The 20,615-nt window shown below is 40.7% G+C and overlaps 3 protein-coding genes across 3 annotated transcripts; all 3 read left to right on the top strand.

Moving 5' to 3' along the window:
• The first annotated feature begins 749 nt into the window (after window positions 1-749).
• On the top strand, window positions 750-2,261 carry LOC111399839. The gene is made up of 3 exons (XM_023027331.1): window positions 750-1,142; window positions 1,278-1,900; window positions 2,015-2,261. The coding sequence occupies exons 1-3, from the start codon at window positions 750-752 to the stop codon at window positions 2,259-2,261; spliced, it is 1,263 nt and encodes a 420-aa protein (XP_022883099.1).
• Window positions 2,262-13,194: 10,933 nt separating this feature from the next.
• On the top strand, window positions 13,195-15,305 carry LOC111399838 (LRR receptor-like serine/threonine-protein kinase GSO2). Its single transcript, XM_023027330.1, has 5 exons — window positions 13,195-13,252; window positions 13,369-13,983; window positions 14,122-14,265; window positions 14,356-14,826; window positions 15,094-15,305. The coding sequence occupies exons 1-5, from the start codon at window positions 13,195-13,197 to the stop codon at window positions 15,303-15,305; spliced, it is 1,500 nt and encodes a 499-aa protein (XP_022883098.1).
• Window positions 15,306-15,358: 53 nt separating this feature from the next.
• On the top strand, window positions 15,359-16,897 carry LOC111399837 (G-type lectin S-receptor-like serine/threonine-protein kinase LECRK4). The gene is made up of 5 exons (XM_023027329.1): window positions 15,359-15,688; window positions 15,943-16,117; window positions 16,383-16,440; window positions 16,554-16,674; window positions 16,793-16,897. Exons 1-5 carry the CDS (start codon window positions 15,359-15,361, stop codon window positions 16,895-16,897), a joined length of 789 nt encoding a protein of 262 aa, XP_022883097.1.
• Window positions 16,898-20,615: the final 3,718 nt, after the last annotated feature.

The following is a 20,615-nucleotide window of genomic DNA, read 5'->3' as shown; positions in this document are numbered from 1 at the left end:
ACCACGGGCACAACCTCCCGGGATAGTTAAAACTCCCCACCCCGAACGTGGGGATAATGGGAAGGTCAACGTGGGACACGTGGCACCACAATCACCCGGCTCCCGCTCAGCTTTCGACGTCAATAAATACCTCCTAAGGGCAACATGTATGAATTGATTGCACATTTTTTAGCTATCTGAATCCCAAACTTATTTCTCCTAATGCGCCTACTGATTTTCACACCGGAGGTAAAATGGGGGAGAAAGCCCCGCCCTCACTTTTTAGGTTACACTTGCCATCAGAGCAGCAGAAACGTGAAAGGCCGCCAGACAGATCAGGAGACATTATTCCACCACCATTTCATTGGCGCCGTCTGTGGTAATCATTTGAACTAAAAAGCTATGTCGAGAAGACGTACAATGAGTGATACTCGTTTGGTTGGAAATACATCGGAGACGGAGACGGAGACGGAGTCGGAGTCAATTGCAAGGGGTCATGAGCTACCGCCACCGCCGCCCTCGCAGTATTTGATGTAGAGTCAATTTAGGGCTTTGGAGACTCAGTTGGCAACAATGATGGCACTCCTACAAAACCACTAGCAGAGAGTCACGGTCCCTCCATTGAGCCCGACGAAAGTGACGAACCAGCAACCGCCTCAACCGCCACCCGCGATTGATCTACCTCTCTCTTAGCAGGGGACGGGAGATGCGAAGGTCCCAATGGTCGTAGCACAGCAGCCCCACAAGCCATAGTGGACCTGGAATAAAAGATGGAAGAAATTATGGCCCAAAAGATAGATGATGCACTGTCCAAGAGGAAGGATAAGCGGAGGCATATGGTTTTAGAGGAAGACCCGTTCGCCCCTGAGATCATGGCGATCCCTTTGCCTAAAGGCTTCAAACAACCCCTGATAGAAGCATATGACGGAGTCACGGATCCGCTTGAGCACTTGCGGACCTTTATAGACTTGATGAGACTTTATGCCGCCCCGGACGCAGTGATGTGCCGATCATCCCCCCTCCCACTCAGGAGGGAGGCTAGGGACTGGATAGCAACCTTGGCCCCTCGGTCTATCAAGATGTTTGATGAGCTCTCCAAGAGCTTTGTGGCTTACTTCCTAAGCAGCAAGAGGAAGAGGAAGACAGCCATTGGGTTGATGCAGGTCGTATAGGAAAAGGATGAGTCATTGCAGGAATACTTGGCTAGGTTTAGCCGGGTGACTCTCGGCATAAAAGACCTGCAAATGTCTGCAGTGGTTACTGCCTTGATGAATGGAACGTGAAACTGGGCTTTTCAGATGTCACTCTCCAAGAACCCCCCAAAGTCGATGCATGACCCATTGAAGAAGGGAGACAAGTATGTCAATGCGGAGGAAGCGGAGAAAGTAACTAAAAATCTCAGGGACGGATGGGAGACGGAAGCACATAAGCGAAAAGCGTATGATGAGCAAAGGCACACTGAGAAGAATAAGTCGAAGAATGAACGCATGAACAAGGGTTATGCCCAAGATCGGTTGGTCAAGCAGAAGCGAGAGGAGGCCAAGGCACCCACCCCTTTGAACATCCCACATACGAAGTTATTAATGGAGATACAGCACATGAAAGAGCTCGAATGGCCTAAACCGATGCTGACTTCCTCCAGCAAGAGAAATCAAAGTAAGTACTACCATTTTCACAAAGATCACGGACATGATACCGAAGAATGTGTGCAGTTGAAGGAAGAAATTGAGCACCTGTTAAGGCGGGGACTATTGGCTAAGTATGTAAAAAACGACAGGGGCAAGCAAAGGCTCGAAGGTCTACCCCCACCAAGGGCAGGAGTGATAAACATAATCATTGGGGGAGTAGCACCGAGCGACGACTCAAATTCAGCTAGGAAGAGCTATGCGCATTCCGCAGGGTCTGCTCTATCCAGAAAAAAGTAAGGTTCAACCAGAGCATTACTTTCGATGAAAAGGACTTGATCGGTATAATGCATCCCCATGATGACGCCTTAGTGATAGTAGGCAATATAGCGGATTTTGACGTGAAAAAGGATACTAGTCGACGGAGGAAGCGCGGCAAATGTCCTCACCTCGGATGCCTTCTTGGGTTTAAAAATTCTCCCAAAAAAGTTGAAGATGGTGACTACCCCTCTACAAGGCTTTGAAGGGGCAACAATGATATCGGAGGGAACTGTGGAGCTTCCAATTACGCTAGGCACATATCCAGTGACAGTGGTGATTGTGACTAATTTCTTGGTTGTCAAGACCCCCATGGCCTACAATGCCATCTATGGCTGACCATTGCTAAACGTAGCTAGCGCTGTCCCATCGACCTACCATCAAGTTATGAAGTTCCCAACTAGTAGAGGAGTTGGGAGCGTGCGAGGGGACCAGCATGCATTGAGGAAATGCTATGTAGATAGTATACAGGCCAAAGGCTCACCACCAATCATGATGCTAGATGTGGAACTCCCAAGGAGACGGATCGAGCCCTTCAATATGATTTAAAAATCTTTATAGCCGAGGGACGGAAGTTTAGTGTTGGAACAGTTTTGGGATTTGAAGAGAAGGAAAAATTGGCGAAGTGTCTAGCCAGTAACTTGGACGTTTTCGCTTGGGGCCTAGAAGACATCCCAGGGATTAGCCCAACCATCGCGCAGCACCGCCTCGGTGTCCAACCAGGGGCTAAGCCAGTGAAGCAGAAAAAATAAATCTTACCCCAGAGAGGCGGGTCGCAGCCAGAGCAGAGGTAGAAAAATTGTTGCAGGCGGGTTTCATTCGAAAGGTACAATACCTCGAGTGGTTGGCCAACATAGTACTTATGAAGAAGTCAAACGAAAAGTGGCGCATGTGTATAGATTATACCGAGTTGAACAAGGTGTGCTCGAAAGACTCATACCCGCTCCCCAGGATAGATCACCCGGTAGACTCTACATCGGGTCATGAAAGGCTCAGCTTTCTAGATGCATTTTCTGGGTATCATCAAATTTCAATGGTCGAGTCCGATAAAGAGAAGAGGTCATTTATCACAGACTTTGGCGGAGACTGTTACACAGCCATGCCATTCGATTTGAAAAATGCAGGGGCGACTTATCAGAGAATGGTGAACAAAGTCTTTCACAGGTTGATCGGAGATGTTGTAGAGGCATATGTTGACGATATGGTGGTCAAGAGTGCCAAAGCTGATGACTATGTGGCCTGTTTGTAGAAAGTGTTGGATGTTGCCCGACAAAATAGATTAAGGTTCAGTCCAGAGAAGTGTGTTTTTGGTACCGCAGGAGGAAAATTCCTAGGCTTCATGATCACGCAAAGAGGCATCGAAGTGAACCCGGACAAAATTCAGGCAACCCTAGAAATGAAAAGCCCCACCAGTAGGAAGGAAGTCCAGAGGCTAACAGGGCGGGTAGCCGCTTTAAATCGTTTCATGAGCCGGGCGGCGGATAAATGCTACCACTTTTTCAAGGCTATAGGGGGTTCTTCCAACTTCGAGTGGACCCGGGAATGTGATGAGTCACTTAGGAACTTGAAACAGTCATTACAGGAGCCCCTGATCCTGGCCATCCCATGCCCCAGGGATGTGTTGTGTCTCGATTTGGCAGTCTCACCAAGGGCAGTCAGCACGGCGCTGGTGAAAGAGTTCTCAAAGGCACAAAAACCGGTCTACTATGTGAGCTAAGTATTGAGGGGTGCAGAGGTAGGATACAGCCTGGCTGAGTAGCTAGTGTTTGCATTAATTATCGCGGTTGGGAAGCTGAGGCCTTACTTTCAATCTCACACAGTGCAAGTAATGACCGACCAACCTATCAAGCAAATCCTACATCGACCAGAGACCTCTGGGAGGTTTTTGAAATGGACAATCGAGTTAAGTGAGTTTGATGTTGAATTCAGGACAAGGACAGCTATTAAGGCACAGGCTCTAGCAGACTTCATCATTGAGCTCACCATTCCGCTCGAGCACCCGCTAGGGGAACAGGCAGATTGGAAAATTTTTGTGGATGGATCTTCGAACGATGAGGGATTCGGGACGAGGATCATAATGATAGGGCCAAATGATGAAGAGTTGGAATACTCCCTGCGTTTTGAATTCCCAACTACAAATAATGATGCCGAGTACGAGGCAGTGATCATGGGTTTAAGACTAGCAGCCAGACTCGGGGTAACTTTAGTAGAGATTTGTAGTGACTCTCAGTTGATAATCGGGCAGGTGACAGGAAATTTGAAGCAAAAGACGAAAAGATGGCAGCAGATTTAATGGAGGTCAAAAACTTGCAGAAGAGGTTCACTAGGTTTAAAATAACAAAGGTCCCCTTAAAAGAAAATGAGCAGGCCGACGCAGGGCTAAGCTCGCATCAGCTAACCCCAGATGTTTGCCTCGCACAGCGAGAGTGCAAATCTTGCAGCGACCTAGCATCCAACACGCGGTCGATGTTGTGAATGTAGAGCATGGGAAAAGTTGGATCGACCTGTTGGTTGAATATCTCACAAAGAACAAGTTGTCAGAAGATGCTTTCATAGCAAGAAAGCTAAAAGTTCGGGCAACCTCGTTTGCCATCATCGATGGACTACTTTACAAGCGAGATTTTACAATACCATATTTGAAATGTTTGCGACTGACAGAAGCACAGGAAGTACTAGTCGAGATACATGCAGGAATTTGTGGCAACCACCAAGGGGCGATCGCCCTTGTGTTCAAGACGCTTCGACAAGGATATTATTGGCCTAGTATGAAGGAAGACGCTAAGGAGTTGGTGAGAAAGTGCGATGCATGTCAACACCATGGAAATTTGATCCATATTCCAGCCAAGCAACAGACGACAATTTTTGGGGTGTGTCCTTTCTTCCAATGGGGGATGGACATCTTGGGGCCTTTGTCCCTAGCTAAGGGACAAAGGAAGTTCTTGCCAGTTGCCATAGACTACTTTAGTAAGTGGGTGGAGGCTGAGCCCTTGGCCATCATCAATACTACAAAGGTGTAAGGATTCGTCTGGAAAAATATCATATGCAGGTTTGGCATACCCAGAGTAGTTATTATAGATAATGGCAAACAATTCGACAATCACAGTTTTAGAGCCTTTTACACAAGCTACCACATCGACCATAGGTTGACTTCAGTCGCTCACCCACAGTCAAATGGACAGGCCGAAGTGACCAACCGAGCTATACAATGGGATTGAAGATAAGGCTTGAAAAGAATAAAGGGCTTTGGGCAAATGAGTTGCCCAATATGCTATGGGCGTATCACACAACTCCCGAGAGCCGACCGTGGAGACACCGTTCAGACTGGCCTTTGGGATGGAAGCCGTGGTTCCAATTGAGATCTTAAGCAAGATAGGAAAGATAAAAGTCAAGCAACCCGATGATGCAACGACTAGGGGAGAACTTGACCTACTTGAAGAGGTAAGGGAGAAGGCAGCAATAAGAATGATGGCTTATAGATGAAAAGCCGCCGAGTACTTCAACTGGAGAGTGAAGCTAAGAGCCTTCCAGCCAAGAAATCTCGTGCTAAAAGATGCAGCAGCGGCAGGACACCTCCACCAAAGCTTGGTCCAAACTGAAAAGGCCCGTACGAAGTAATCCACGGGCTAGGAAAGGGAGATTACAGCTTGAAAGATATGAAAGGAAGGCCACTAGGTAGGCAGTGGAACGCAGAACATCTCAAAAATATTACCAGTAGATTTCGAAATAAATGCACATGCTGCACTTTTGTAAATACAGTAGAATAGGTGGCATCGTCTATCCTCTCCATGTAATGCCTCACGAAGGCGCCCTTAGTTGTAATATTTTATCTTATTCAATGAAAGACCTTGGTAGTGGCAAATGATGAGGGTGCTACGGAAGGGCCAGCCTAGCTGGGACGTCCCGTTGCGCCAACTGAGCTCACGAATCCAAGAATTTTTTATGCTGATAGGAATCTTGAATCTCTATACTCATCTTATGAAGACATGTGGTCAACGTAACCCAAGGGGCTAGGCGAAGAGCCATTGAAACCAAAAATTTGGTTAAGGCCCTAGACCACGCCCTCGATGGTCGACATAGTCCAAGGGGCTAGGCGGAGGGCCGTTGAAATAAAAAATTTGGCTAAGGCCCTAAATCGTTAGACCACGCATTCGATGGTCGACGTAGCCCAAGGGGCTAGGCGGAGAGCCATCAAAACCAAAAATTTGGTTAAGGTCCTAGACCACTAGACCATGCCCTCAATGGTCGATATAGCCCAAGGGCCTAGGCAGAGAGCCATTGAAAGCAAAAATTTGGTTAAGGCCCTAAACCGCTAGACCATGCGTTCGACGATCGACGTAGCCTAAGGGACTAGGCGGAGGGCCATCAAAACCAAAAATTTGGCTAAGGCCCTAAACTGCTAGACCATGTCCTCGACAGTCGACATAGCCCAAGGGTCTAGGTAGAGAGCCATTGAAACCAAAAATTTTCGTAAGGCCCTAAACTGCTAGACCACGCGTTCGACGTAGCCCAAGGGGCTAGGCGGAGAGCCATCAAAGTCAAAAAATTAGCTAAGGTCCTTGACCGCCAGACTACCTCCTTACGGTTGACATAGCCCACGCGGCTAAGCGAAAAACCTTGAAAAGCGAAAAAATTGGCTAAGGCCTTTATACACTAGGCGGAAGAGACCTAAAAGATCACAGTGTTGGCTAAGGCCATCAGCCATTGCAATCAAGCCTAGCGCATGCGAGACAAATGACATTCACCCATGCTATGAAACAGTTGAACGTGAGAAATAACGCTGGGAAAAACAAGCTTCAACATTAATAACCGTTGATAACATAGCATTCATACAAAAGGAATGTAATGTACTCTTGCCCATACCCCGGACAAGTAGGAAATGATGCTACATGTATAAATAAAAGGCAACATAAAAAAAAAAAAAAAAAAAAGAGAACTGACAAAAAGTGCTACTGCTAAGTCATGCTTCAACTCGAAGGGGAAACACTGCCACTGCCCCCCCTCCCCCCGAAGAAAGACCAAGTGACCTAGATGACTGCGCCACACTCTCCTTCTCCTTGCCCTGTGCAAGGAACTTGTCAAAACCTGAGTGGTTAATGAAAGGGTGCTCGGTCGATATCCACTCCTTGGTCAGTTTGATGGACGCTGCCATTGCCTTCTCCCCGTATGAATGCAAAGCCCCAGCATAATCAGACGATGACTTGTACTGCTCAACAGGCGCCTCCAAGTCCCTAGTGTACTCAGCAGAAGCCTTCCGCCTCTTTCTGAGCATGAGCTAACTCAGACCGCAAATTGTCGTTCTCCGTCCCCTGCTCGCGGGCTCGAGCCTCCGACGCCTCAAGAGATTTCTTCAAGGAAGATATCTTCTTCTTAAAGTGATGAGCCTCCATTTTCTTTTCCTCTGTAAGAGTCTTCAGCTCTAAGGCCTGGCAACGACTTGATTCAGTAGGCCCGGTCTGAAGGGCCACCACCTAAAGGATGAGAAGACAATATAAGAGTCGAGTGGTATAACCATACATAAAAAAAAGAAAAAGAAAAAAATGTATGTACATATATATAGAATTAGAAGCGTATCCTCTGGAGATAGACCGTCACAGCCCTCTCGATATCGTCTGAACTACGTCCTACAATCGACCTGGTCCGCATGGGCGTCACTAAAGACTTAAGCACCTCCATCTCCCGATAACCCCTGGTGGGAGGAACCCCGAAATTAGGAGGTAAACCCTCACGCTCCCCCCGCATGCGACTGGAAGAGCCCGACCTAGGAATAGGAGCAACCTCGATAGGCTCATCTGAGGGCTGCGGAGTCTCTTCTGCTACCTGAGGCATTCTCCCTTAGTCGACCATCTTTTTCCTCTTTAAGGGGGCAAGACATGGCTCAATGTCACTTCCATGCCCTTGTTTGGGCTTAGAGTCCATGGTCCCTTCCAGGTCAAATTCCATCCCTGTATATACGAGGTAAGGTTCATCAAGCCAGCAAAACAAAAGAGTATAAGAACACAAACCAAGGAAGGGAAGCTCAAGAGTTTACCGTCAATGGAAGCGAGGCCCTCGTAACATCTCGACAAGGTCTTCAACACCTCGTCCAAATCAAAGTCTAAATCTGTATGCACGTACCCAAATAGATTATTCCCAAAAAGGAACAAATAAGAAATATGTACAAGTTAAAAGTAATAAAAATCGGTGGAAACAGCCTACCAGTAGGACAACTCATCCCCACTATCAACATGTTCCTCATGGTCAAGACCGATCCAAAGTCTGGTGCGAAAGGGCGTATATCAACCAGCTGTTGAATTTGAGCTTCTAGAGTAGAGGAAGCATCTACTTGACTATTGAAAAGGTGAATTTGAGGGTGCCGCCAATTGGTATTGAAAGGAAATCGACCTGCTGAAGGCCAGGCAAAGAAAAACCGAGATTTCCCACCACTATTTGAATTCCTGAACTTAGAAAATAACAAAGGAACCGTAGCCGTAAAAAAGACGAACGCATTGCATTGAGCTAATTCATACATCTCAAAGACACACCTAAAGAGGTCTATGGAAAGCGGAATTCGCCTCCTAAGGCAAACGTATAAGAAGTACAGTGCTTTTCTCCAAGATTGGGGTTTATTTGACTAGGAGTAAGATGAAACTCATTGAAAATCGACACAAAGAAGGGATGGATGGGTAGCCGGAAACCACCATCCATGATGTCCTTATACACCGCTATCTCGCGAGGGTCGGATCCGGAGAGCCTCTCTTTGGGCTCGAGGGCTCTATATATGTAATCGTCGACCTGATCATACCTAGCAAGACATTTCTCTAACTTAAAAGGCTAAAAAATTTTGGAATTTCAAGGGGTATGATCTCGCCAGTCGGATCTCGCTCGATTTCTAAGTTTTGATTTGGAGACTTGGTGGAGCCAACATGTCCCTTGGGGAAATTTGAAATAAAGGCTTGAGAATCAATTGAAAGGGTTTGGCTATCAAACTCAAATGGAAACCCATCGGACGAAGGAAGAGAAGCCGAAGGACTTCGATTGGTCAAACCCCGACTGTCTGCCCGGATGCGCAATGGAGGGTTGGTCGAGCGACTAGCGTGCTGGTCGATCGACCAGCCTCGTCGGACCGATCGTCTGACCAGTCGATCGGATTTTTTTCGACATCGACCGGCCCCCCATCGCTACTTTCGTCGGAAGAAGAAGAAATGATAGTCTTGTACATGATTTTGTAAAAAATGAAGAAGAAAAAAGATGAGAGAATTACCTTAGAGGAGAGGAAATCTTGGAAGAGAAGAGACACTAAGATGTAGAAAAATAAAAAGTAAAAAAAAAAAAAAAGAATGGCTCACATGTGAGGGACCACCCCCTTTTATAGGCAAAAGGGATTCAAAATTTTTGGGGGAAAAATTCCCTTCAAGATCGTGCCCATTGGTTGGGTGCCAAATATACAGTGAAATAGTTGTCCTGACCAAATCGTACTACTCAACTTGTTCATTCGAGTTAATTTTATTTAAAAAAAAAAAGAAGGAAAATCCATATGAAGGAAGTTGCTACTCCTCTGTCGAAAGTATATATATATATGTGTGTGTGTGTGTGTGTGACAGAGAGTAGGGGGCTAATGATATCAATTAACACAGGAAACCACTTCCAGAGATAGGCAATGTAAATCGTGACACGCAGATGCGAAACCGTCCACCCCCACCTCAGGGGCGCTCTACCTCTATAAGAGACCGTCGACCCCTCGGGGTGCTCTACCTCTACAAGAGACTGTCGACTCCCCGGGGTACTCTACCTCTACAAGAGATCATCAACCCCCCCGGGTGCTCTATCTCTACGTGAGACCATCGACCCCCCCTGGGGGCGCTCTACCTCTATGCAAGACCAACGACCGGCATGATATTACTTATAAGGCCATCTCAACACTTAGCCTGAAAATCTCTGATGAATTAATAAGGTTGCAAGGCGGTCACCACGGGCACAACCTTCTGGGGTAGTTAAAACTTCCCACCCCGAACGTGGGATAATGGGAAGGCCAATGTGGGACATGTGGCACCACAACCACCCGGCTTCCGCTCAGCTTCCGACGTCGATAAATACCTCCTAAGGGCAACGGGTATGAATTGATTGCACATTTTTTAGCTATCTGAATCCCAAACTTATTTTCTCCTAACGCGCCGATTGATTTTCACACCGGAGGTAAAACGGGGGAGAAAGCCCCGCCCTCACTTTTTAGGTTACACTTGCCCATCAGAGTAGCAGAAACGCCAAAGGCCGCCAGACAGATCAAGAGACATTATTCCACCTCCATTTTAGGTGGAATAGTATTTTTTTTTTTTAAATGAGTGGATAAAAAAGAAGGAAAAATATATAATATTATTTTATATAAGATATTGTGTGGTTGAAAATAGGAGAGAAAAAAATGGAATGTAATGGATTGAAAATTAATGGGGGCCAAACAGGGGAGAGAATTTGGACAATCATCTTGGAACTTATATTGTTTCATCAATCAATCAGATTGAGAAGATGGAGCATTTACTTAAAGAACATAAAGAACAATCGCTGGATGATGAGTTCAATAAGAAACTTGCAAGAGATTTTAGGTGAGCATTTTACTCGTGCATCAACTATCCATCTTTTGGCTGTCATCTTCCATAAATATAATCTGAATTTGCGCTTTCTTTCTGTCATAGTTCAGATAACATTTGATATTAGTTAAATGGATAATTGAAAGTGAGCGGTTTAGGCCTTGTCTTTCCTACTAGATGCTAGCATATATTTATTGAAACCACACAAATTATCTTTTGATTAAATTTACCGAAGTTCCATCTTGGTCAGAAGGCATTTAACATAAGTTCCAAAGATGGCAATTCTGAGTTACTAGCTTCCTTCATGTCATGTACAGGATTTATATATAAAAGTAATCACTTTGTCATAGCTCAAGAGTATAACCAAGCACCTATAGCATTGCTATCTACAATGAGATTTAAAATTTATCTCTTGATTGTTATTTCAAGATTTACTTCCTGGAGAGTAATTGAGAAAATGCATATATTGATATATACTTACAAGATGTTCGGAATATACAGCAGGCTGGACTGCTCCTTATCAAGCGGCTATTCTGAAACCTCATCTCCTTGTTACAGCTATTTTCTTCTGCTGTCATTTTCCATAAATATAATCTGAACTTGTGCATTCTGTGTCATATTACTACACACAGGGAGTTGAAGACTTGAGTTACTCTCTGATGAAGAACATCACATACCAAACTCCTATCTTATCATATTGATTCAGGGATAGCAATTCGAACTGTCAAAATCGAACCGTATGGTGCATTGAGGTGGATATGATATTTTATTTTAGTGACCCGGGCCCCAGCCCGAGCCGATTACCTATTAAAAAAAAGGGCAATTGGGCTTTCCATTATTCTTTCTATTATAATTTGTCTAGCCCAAAATTTATGGTCCATTACCGACCCATTAAGTAACCTAACCCAATTATCACTTACCCACTAAGTACTAATCCTACCACAAAAAAAAAAAAATAAAAAATAAAAAAAATGGAATCAAATTCAATAAAACATTAGCCGATAGCAGTCTTCACTCAAGTCTCTGCAGTGCATCCCCTAAAAATTTTTCTTAACCATACCGTATTCTTTCTTGCTCGTCATCGCCATCCCCAAATAGGAGGGTATTCTTTTTTCTCTTCTCGTTTGCTAATTGTTGTTGCTGTAATCTGTATCTATTTTTGTTTTTGTTGAGTTTGAGTATTTGATGAAATGTGATTTTTTCTTCTCCACATAAAGGATGAATTTTAATGAACTTAGTCTACCTAGAAATATTAAGTTTTATTGTTGGAGGAACTCCATGATATGCACTTTGAGTTTGAGAATAATCAATAAAAATGCAAGGATACGAACAAGTTATTAAGCTATTGAATTCACCCTGCACCAGATTGCAGGAAAAATCCCCGGAGGAATTTTTTGAATTGTTGAATTTAAACAAAAATATGGAAATTCTGCTCAAAATTTCATTGGAGGATATCACTCAAAGACGAACAAGTAATGCAAGATCTTTGGCTGCCAAAATTCTTTCTCAGTTGAATGTACTTCATGAACATTCTTCATTTTTTTTATTGTGATATTGAAATGAGAGTGCATATTTAATGCGAATATTGAATTGGAATATTGTTTGCATTTTCATTTGGGATGTTGTTTGTTACATTGGCTTAGTATTATGTTTTTGTTTTCATTGACTTTTTTTTTTCAGAATTTTTTTTTTTTAATTTGACGGTTGGATCTATAAAAAATATTTTTTTGTGGTTATTACCGAGCCAAACCTAAATGACTTACGTGGTTATGGTACAATTAAGGTATGACAAAAAAAATTTGATAGTTCGGTGATGATTTTGACCGAACCGATCCCAAATCACCGTTGACAACCCTAAGTGAAATGTTTAAAAATCAGCAAGAATGTGGTGAAATTAGTCATATTCACTAGGCCACTACCGTCTCTGTAAAATAATGGTCCAATTTATCGTGACGCTGAAACATCATTTTTCGTGAATATCTCTGACAATGTCATCCATGTTCTGTATTACTTTTCATGATTAAGAAAGTAATTAGTCACATTATTATGGCAAATTCGAATTAGTCATAAGTATGTCGATGAAAATTAAAATTGGCATCATCCATGTTCTGTATTAATTTTCATGATTAACAAAGTAATTAGTCACATTATTATGGCATATTCAAGTTAGTCGTAAGTATGTCGATGAATATAAAATATGCCAATTTTATAAATGAGTTTGACCGCGACTTAAATTATAAAATTTGGATCGCCACAGTTTCGTATCAGAGCGTACCATGTTACTGTTCACACGTGAACAGTAAACAGTACCCCCATGTTAATGTTCATGGTGTGAACAGTCTCTTTAAAAAAATGGTTGTTTAAATGATTAATATATAAGGTAATTGGCACAAAACGTCCCTACCCTTCATTTTTTTTGTCATTTGTCCCTACCTTTCACCTTTTTTTGAGCTGAACATCCTTTTTATTCATTTATGGCAATTTTACCATCTTATACAAATAAAACAAAAAGAAAGAAAAGGAAAAAGAGAGAATTAATTGCAACCATTGTCCCGAAATTTCAAAAAAATTACAAATGAGCTAAAAATTTTCATAAAATTACAAATTGAAGTTAAATTGAAATCAAAATCTACTATGTTTTCTTTCATTTTCTTATAAACAGCATTCAAAAGTCACAAACCATAGGTAAATTAGCAAAACAGAACACTAATATGGCTAGAATCGATTACAAAGTTCTAAGACATATTCATGATAACCCATCAAATTACAGTAAAACAGACATAAAAATGATTTGAAACATGCCAAGAAGGACAATTATTCCAGTCCAGAATTATACAAATGAAAGTCCATAGTATGAGCTGTAACCCAAGCATATCCCCTTTTAGCTTGTAAGCCGTCGGGTAAAGGAAACTATTTTCATGGTAGTGTTCCTCAAGAGTTGATTCAACTCCAACGGTTAAAAGTCATGGACTTTAGTTTGAATAATTTTGATGGTGAAATTCCTTCATGGCTTCATTTCTTACCTAAATTACAAATTTTGAGTCTTAGAGGAAACAGTTTTCCAGGTTTCATCCTGCCTTTTCTCTCTAATATATCCATGTTCCAGTATTTGCATCTCTCTTCCAATCCTCTACAAGGGAAAATCCTGGAAGACATTGGAAATCTTCATAACTTGAAAACACTTGCATTACAAGATAATAGACTCACTAGTGTAATACCACTGCAGATTTTCAACATATCGACAATGGAATTTCTTGCTTTTGAAGAGAATAACTTTATTGGTAATCTCCCTCTTCAAGTATGCCACGGCCTCCCAATACTCCAAGGGCTTTATCTAGCTAGAAATGATTTGGATGGAGAAATTCCTTCCAATCTATCAAAATGTTTACAACTTCAGAACCTTTCTTTGTCACACAACAAATTTAGAGGATCCATTCCCGGAGAAATTGGGAGTATAAGGACGCTTCAGTATTTATATCTTGGTGTCAATGATTTGTCCGGCAAATGAATCACGATTGATGTTGTGGTAGTACTATAATTTTTTGTTTGTACAGGCATTCATTCATAGAATTACTGATGTTACAAAGATCAACATTTTGGTAATTATAATCTCTTGTTCTGATTAAAAAACTTGACAGGTGCAATTCCATGTAAGTTGGGTAACATGGAGAACCTCAAGAAGTTGATCATGGGATATAACTTTCTTAATGGCTCTATACTAGCCAGTATCTTTGACATTTCATCGTTGCAATATATTGAGATTCAACATTGCTGCCTATCTGGTAACTTCTAATTAGATTCAAAACAACTTTTACGTTTGTCCTAATTTGTATTTTCATACAGAAGTTTAAACAATATTATTTCTTTTGAAGTTTGGGCACTTTACGAGATTGGCACTCTTTACAACTTGGAGCATCTTTCTTTGAACAACAATAACTTAAATGGACCAATTCCAAACTTCCTTGGGAATTTGGGATCGATTGAGAAAGTAGACTTGCAAGAGAACAATTTCATTAGTAAATCTCCAGAAATGAGCTTCATCACATCTTTGACAACCTGTATATATTTAACAAAATTGGCTTTTGGCAACAATCCTTTGAATGGCATTCTTCTGTTCTCAATTGGAAATTTGTCCACTTCTCCTCAATATCTTTATGGTGATAATTGTGATCTCAGAGGCAGCATTCCAAATGAAATTGGCAATCTCACCAATTTGACAATGTTAAGTCTGTTTGGCAATGAGTTGACGGGATCAATTCCAACAAGCATGGGGAATATGCAAAAGCTTCAAGGATTATATATTCTTCGCAATAAATTAAGTGGATCTATCCTGGACTCCCTCCGTGAGCTTCAGAATTTAAATGGATTGGATTTTTCTCAAAATCAAATAATAGGTGCTATTCTAGGGTGCATAGGAAATATTACTACACTAAGGTATCTATATATCCATACCAACAGATTGACTTCCAGCATACCTACAAGCCTGTAGCTCCAGAAATATCTTCTGGCATTGGATCTATCTTCAAATATTTTGAGTGGCTCTCTACCTCAAGAAATTGGGAAACTAAAGGTTGCATTTCTTATCAATATATCATTCAATCGATTGTCAGGTAGTATTCCAAGCACAACTGGAGATTTACAGAGCTTGAGTGATCTTTCCTTTGCATATAATGCACTGCAAGGATCTCTTCTGGAGTCCATGGATAAGATGCTGAGCTTGGAACAACTAGATCTATCTCACAACAATCTTTTTGGTAATATCCCCAAATCCTTGGAGGCACTTAAGTATCTCGCGTACTTGGACGTTTTTTCAATGATTTAAGTGGTGAAGTTCCTTCTAGTGGTGCTTTCAAAAACTTTTCTAGTAAATCCTTAATGTCTAATGAAGGATTATGTAGAGATCCTATATTTGGTCTCCCATCATGTCCTATTGGTAGACAAAAGAAAAGAAGAGTGATGCTTGCAGTTGTATTTTCTTTGTTGGGGATTACAATACTAATCGTCATGCCCTTGGCATATGCAATTGGAAGATACCGAAGGAAAAATTTGGCGGAAAATGGAGTAGACTTTGCACCTGGCACAACTCTAAAGGTCTCATATTATGAACTTTTGCAAGCAACTGAAGGGTATCGTAAAATCCATTTGCTTGGGATTGGGAGATTGGGCACTGTCTATAGAGGGACTCTCAATAATGGAAGGGATGTGGTGATGAAGTTTTCGATTTGCAACAACAAAATGTATTCAAGAGTTTTGACGTAAAGTGTGAAGTATTACGTAACTTTCACCATAGGAATTTGTGCATAGTCATTAGTACTTGCTCCAATCAAGATTTCACGGCCTTGGTTCTAGAATAAATGTCTAATGGAAGCCTTGAGAAGTGCTAGTATTCAGTTGACTACGTGTTAGATATCTTGCAGAGAATTAACATAATGATAGACGTAGCATATGTATTGGAATAGTTTCACTATGGCTCCTCTTTGCCTATTGTTCACTGTGATTTGAAGCCATGTAATGTTCTGCTAGATGAAGATATGGTTGCCCACTTGAGTGATTTTGGAATTGCTAAGTTGTTGGGTGAAGGAGAAAGCAATGCATACACTACAACCCTGGGAACATTGGGTTACATTGCACCAGGTAAAGCCCCTATCTTTTACTCAAATCTTTTCTCTTGAGCATTTAGGGTATGTTTAGTCCACCAACTTAGGGCAGATAAGGGTAGCTTAGATTGTTAATATTCGTATTCGATGTTAGAAAAAACAAAAAATTGTAATGCTTTATAAATTTTTAGATGCATCATAGATTACAATATACAACCACACATAATGTGACTTATATATATTTCTAATACAGTGTAACGACAACGTAATATGACTAATGAATTTTGTAATGTTTTATGTAGAATATGGATTGGAAGAATTGGTGTCAATAAGATGTGATGTTTATAGCTATGGCATTGTGTTAATGGAAGTATTTACATGAATGAAACCAAGCGATGAAAAGTTCTCAGGAGATTTAAGCCTAAGAAGCTGGATAAATGATTCTATGCCTTATGCAATTACTCGGATTATAGATTCAAACTTGTTGGGACTAGAAGAGCACGACACAAAGAAATTGAGATGTTGTCATCTATAATGGAACCTGCTTTAAATTGCTCCATGGAGAGTGCTAGTGACAGGGTGAACATGAAAGAAGTAGTAACAACATTGAAGAATATCAAATTTCGACTCCTCGTTTAACAACCGTTTTAAATTTAACAGCATAATGCAATTTGTTCTCTATGTATTATATGATGATTCGGTGATTCTGTAGAGATTATATACTTTGTCTATAAAGTTATATAACACGCAATTAAATCTAGTTCGAATTTTCTTAGTTTACAAGTTGAATTCTGTAGATGTCTTGAATGCTTTCTAGACGTCAGTGGAGATTATATATTTTGTCTATAAATATTTTTGCATTCAAGAAGTCGAATATATACATTCTTAAAATTCATTAAAACCAAAACTAGGAAAGGTCAAATACAAGTGGGCCAATAATATGAAAATGATTTTTTTCTTTTTTCTTTTTTTGGTAAAGTTGGTTTACATTTTAATAATATAGATGTCATAACGAAAGGGCTCACGCTTCAAAATTTGAAGAGTTTAGAACACGACTAGAAATGATAAGGAGAGAAGAATTAAATCTATGAGTCAGTCTTAAAGGGGAGGATTGAAAACTGATTAATAGCAGAAAACCCTCTACATACTTGACGATGTGCGATATACCCCCCATCTATTGAAAATCGTAGAAAATCTCCTTGTATGAAATTTGAAGTTCGATTCACCCACCTACCTTCTAATTTCGTTAGTTACCATTAAAAACAATAGAAATTGACAAAATGAAATGGAATAATTGCAATTGTGATCCCAAACTTTGTATACCTTTTACTAATTATGCACAAAAATTTTTATATGTACCAACCACAATCCTAAGCCTTTAAAATATTTAAAAGGTTGCCCACCGTCACATATGAAACAATCTAAAAAATTTCTAGAATTGTAAGCCCCCAACATACACTACGATAAATATATTCTAACACTTCATTCTGAGTCATAGAATGAATTAAGAAGAGTGAAAGAGAGAAATAGAAAAAGACAGAATGTGTGCAAGTGTGGTGAAAGAGTGACACGAAGGGAGAGAAACAGCATATATGAGTGCTTTGTGTGTGTGTGTGTGTGTGAGAGAGAGAGAGAGTAAATTTAGTGCTTCCATTAATATGAATTTTGAGAGGTGTGTGGTTGGATTGTAAAAGCAATTCTTTTAATAATAAAATCACACTACACCAAAAATGCTCTTTCGCATCACTTAAAAGGCAACATTCACTAATCAAATGTCGCTAAAGGGACTTATTGCAACATTCTAACAAGTGAATGATGCAAAAAGGGTCTATTGGCAACATTTATTAAATGAATGTTGCTAATAATATTTTTCGCAACGTTTTTCCACTGCTGCAAAAAGGGAGACTTTTCGCAACAATCGAAAAATGTTGCGAAAAGTAGACTTTACACAACGTTTATTGAAAATGTTGTGTAAAGTCTACTTTTCGCAACGCTTGCACGATTAAACGCTGCAAAAAGTCCCACAACTAGAATAAATCCAATATGTTTAACAGTAGCCCAATTTTTCCCTCTCGTCTCCGCCTCTCACTCCTCTCTTTTTCCCCTACTCTCTGTTGAGTTTCAACTGTAGATGGAGCTGGTTGAGTTTCTGCCCTAGATAGAGTTGTGGGAATTTGGGTGCTAGCATCCCAGCCGACTGGGTTTCTACCTTAGATGGAGTTATGAGGGTAGGGTTGGTGGTTTGGCCAGCCGAACTTCTTTCAGTTGCAGGAGGACTTGAGAAGGAAAGGGGGTGGTTTTGTTTAGAGGTGGTACAGTTGTCGGAGTGCCCTATTCTCGCCTCCACCACAGCCTTTACAAGCCCCTCTGCAAATTCCAATGGTAACGGCGTGCCCTATTTTTCACAAGGGCCATGGAACAATGGATTCTCCTGCTTCCAAAGCAATTCGTGAAGATAAAGATGAAAATTACAAACCCTAGAACATCAAATATTACCAAATCAAGGTACAAAACTATTTTCTTTAATAATTTATTTTTTCTGGTCAAATCCAAAATGTTAATGTACCTTGTCATGTTTTTGAGTAATTGTCAGGCTCGTAAAATTTGCCTTCCTTAGAACTGATGCAACTAGACATTGTATTAGAGGTTTACTATGTGGTGATGAAAATGCCTCTCCACCGCATACTATTGAATTAGAATTATCTCCTATGGATTAAATCCAAATTATGCTTCAATGGAAATATCTAAATGGCTTTTTGTCTCTTATGAATATAAGAATATATGTAAATTTATATCTCTTTTTTTTATTACTAAAGTCTTAAAGTATTAAATAGTGTGGTTCATAATTGTCTGTTTATTTACTGAAGGATTAAAGTTGGAACTCCAAAAGAAAAAGGTGAAAGACTATAATTTCTTGATAATTTTTGAAGTACGAATCATTCATGGGTCACAGGGCACTTGCTCTGGCACTGACCAGAAAAATCGAAACCCTTATATGCTGAATTGGTGTTGATATTTTGAGGGAGATACAATATCCCAAAAAATGTCTGCAATGAAGATTTTGTATGAAAACCTTCAGTATGTTTGAATTTAACCAGTGTTCAAGAGCCAGAACAAAGCTGGTTTTGACTTTTAGATTTTGGCTGTCAATCTCATACCACAGAAGTTAATATCAATACATATTTATCCTGCAGGGTGCACAAGTTGTTAGAATGGGTGTTGTGAGAAAAAGGGAGGCAGGCGCCATGAGTGGGCGCCATGGCGCCCAAGTCTCTGCATGAACTTGGCGCCATGGCGCCCGATTCAGTTCTATATATATAGCTGTTTTTCCCTTCATCGCCATGGCGCCCGATTCAGTTCTATATATATAGCTGTTTTCCCCTTCATTTTAGATCTGTTTTTTTTAGAGAAAAATAGAGAGAGCTTTGGATAGAATTTAACAAGTAAGAGGTTGTTCTTCTTGGGTATAAATTCAAAGATATTTTTCTTTCTTGGGGATTAACTTGAGGCTTGTTCAAGTAATCCAAATCCATTGTTCTTCATATATATTGAAAAATCATTTCTTCCCCAATTTCTTATCTTTGAAGTGGTTTGGAATTTTCACATTGCAAGTTATCTTTCTTGGGCAATCTTGGGAGTGTTGTTTTCCCAACAATTTGGTATCAGAGCTTCTTCTTAAATCAGGGTGGTTAAGCTTCGTGGGTGGCTTGAACTTTGTTGTGCACACAAGGTGTTTGTGAAAATTTTCAAGTGAACTTTGTTGGTTTATTTCCGGTAAACAAGTAGATAAATCATGTCTACTAGAGGAACGGTGAAGATTGGGAAGTATGAGATAGAGAAATTCAATGGAAAGAATGACTTCTCATATTGAAGAATGCTAATGAAAAATTTGTTAATTTCTCAAAAGTTGCACAAGGCATTGGTGGGAAAGGAGAAGAAGCACATAGATATGTCTGACGAGGATTGGGAAGAGCTAGATCTTGAGGCACGAGCGTCTATCATTCTATGCCTTGAAAGAGATGTTGCTTTCTTGGTTGATGGTGAGGAAACGACGGTGGAGGCGTGGACAAAGTTGGAGGCGAACTTCATGACGAAGACTCTAACGAATCGGATCTATTTGAAGTCCAAATTGTATACTTGCAAGATGGATGAAGGTACACCAATCCGGGAGTACGTCAACAAGTTTGATAGGTGCATATCGGACTTGAAGGACATTGATGTGAAAGTAGATGATGAGGATCAAGCACTTTTACTACTTCTTTCATTGCCAAAGTCTTACGAGAACCTACTACGAACATTGATGCTTGTGGGTGATAAACTTGTGTTAAAAAATTACAAAAACCTTTCTGATTTCAAGTTTGAATAATTGATATCTCACATGAAATCTTAATTGTTTTCAATAAATACACAAACCTCCCTTATTTCAAGTTTGAGTCGCATATACCTATCCCTATAAAGTTTATTAGATTGTCGAATAACATAAACCTCCCTTACTTAAAATATTATTAATTTTAAAGTTTGAATTCATTGGATTC

This window comes from Olea europaea, chromosome 9, assembly GCF_002742605.1.
Source record: "Olea europaea var. sylvestris chromosome 9, O_europaea_v1, whole genome shotgun sequence".
NCBI lineage: Eukaryota > Viridiplantae > Streptophyta > Magnoliopsida > Lamiales > Oleaceae > Olea > Olea europaea.
The sequence above is the reverse complement of the archived record's forward strand: the minus strand, read 5'-3'. Positions and strand labels throughout refer to the sequence as shown.

What these genes read in the sequence shown, in the direction of transcription:
- LOC111399837 (XM_023027329.1), top strand. Translation starts at nt 15,359, where the DNA reads ATGTCTAATGAAGGATTATGTAGAGATCCTATATTTGGTCTCCCATCA. An exon ending in TCAATAATGGAAGGGATGTG is followed by an intron (nt 15,689 to 15,942) that starts GTGATGAAGTTT and finishes GTATTGGAATAG; the next exon opens with TTTCACTATGGCTCCTCTTT. An exon ending in GTTTATAGCTATGGCATTGT is followed by an intron (nt 16,441 to 16,553) that starts GTTAATGGAAGT and finishes CTCGGATTATAG; the next exon opens with ATTCAAACTTGTTGGGACTA.
- LOC111399838 (XM_023027330.1), top strand. Translation starts at nt 13,195, where the DNA reads ATGGCTAGAATCGATTACAAAGTTCTAAGACATATTCATGATAACCCA. An exon ending in TCAACATTGCTGCCTATCTG is followed by an intron (nt 14,266 to 14,355) that starts GTAACTTCTAAT and finishes TTTCTTTTGAAG; the next exon opens with TTTGGGCACTTTACGAGATT. An exon ending in ATCTATCCTGGACTCCCTCC is followed by an intron (nt 14,827 to 15,093) that starts GTGAGCTTCAGA and finishes ATCGATTGTCAG; the next exon opens with GTAGTATTCCAAGCACAACT.
- LOC111399839 (XM_023027331.1), top strand. Translation starts at nt 750, where the DNA reads ATGGAAGAAATTATGGCCCAAAAGATAGATGATGCACTGTCCAAGAGG. An exon ending in CAGCCATTGGGTTGATGCAG is followed by an intron (nt 1,143 to 1,277) that starts GTCGTATAGGAA and finishes TGGGCTTTTCAG; the next exon opens with ATGTCACTCTCCAAGAACCC. An exon ending in TCTGCTCTATCCAGAAAAAA is followed by an intron (nt 1,901 to 2,014) that starts GTAAGGTTCAAC and finishes GACGTGAAAAAG; the next exon opens with GATACTAGTCGACGGAGGAA.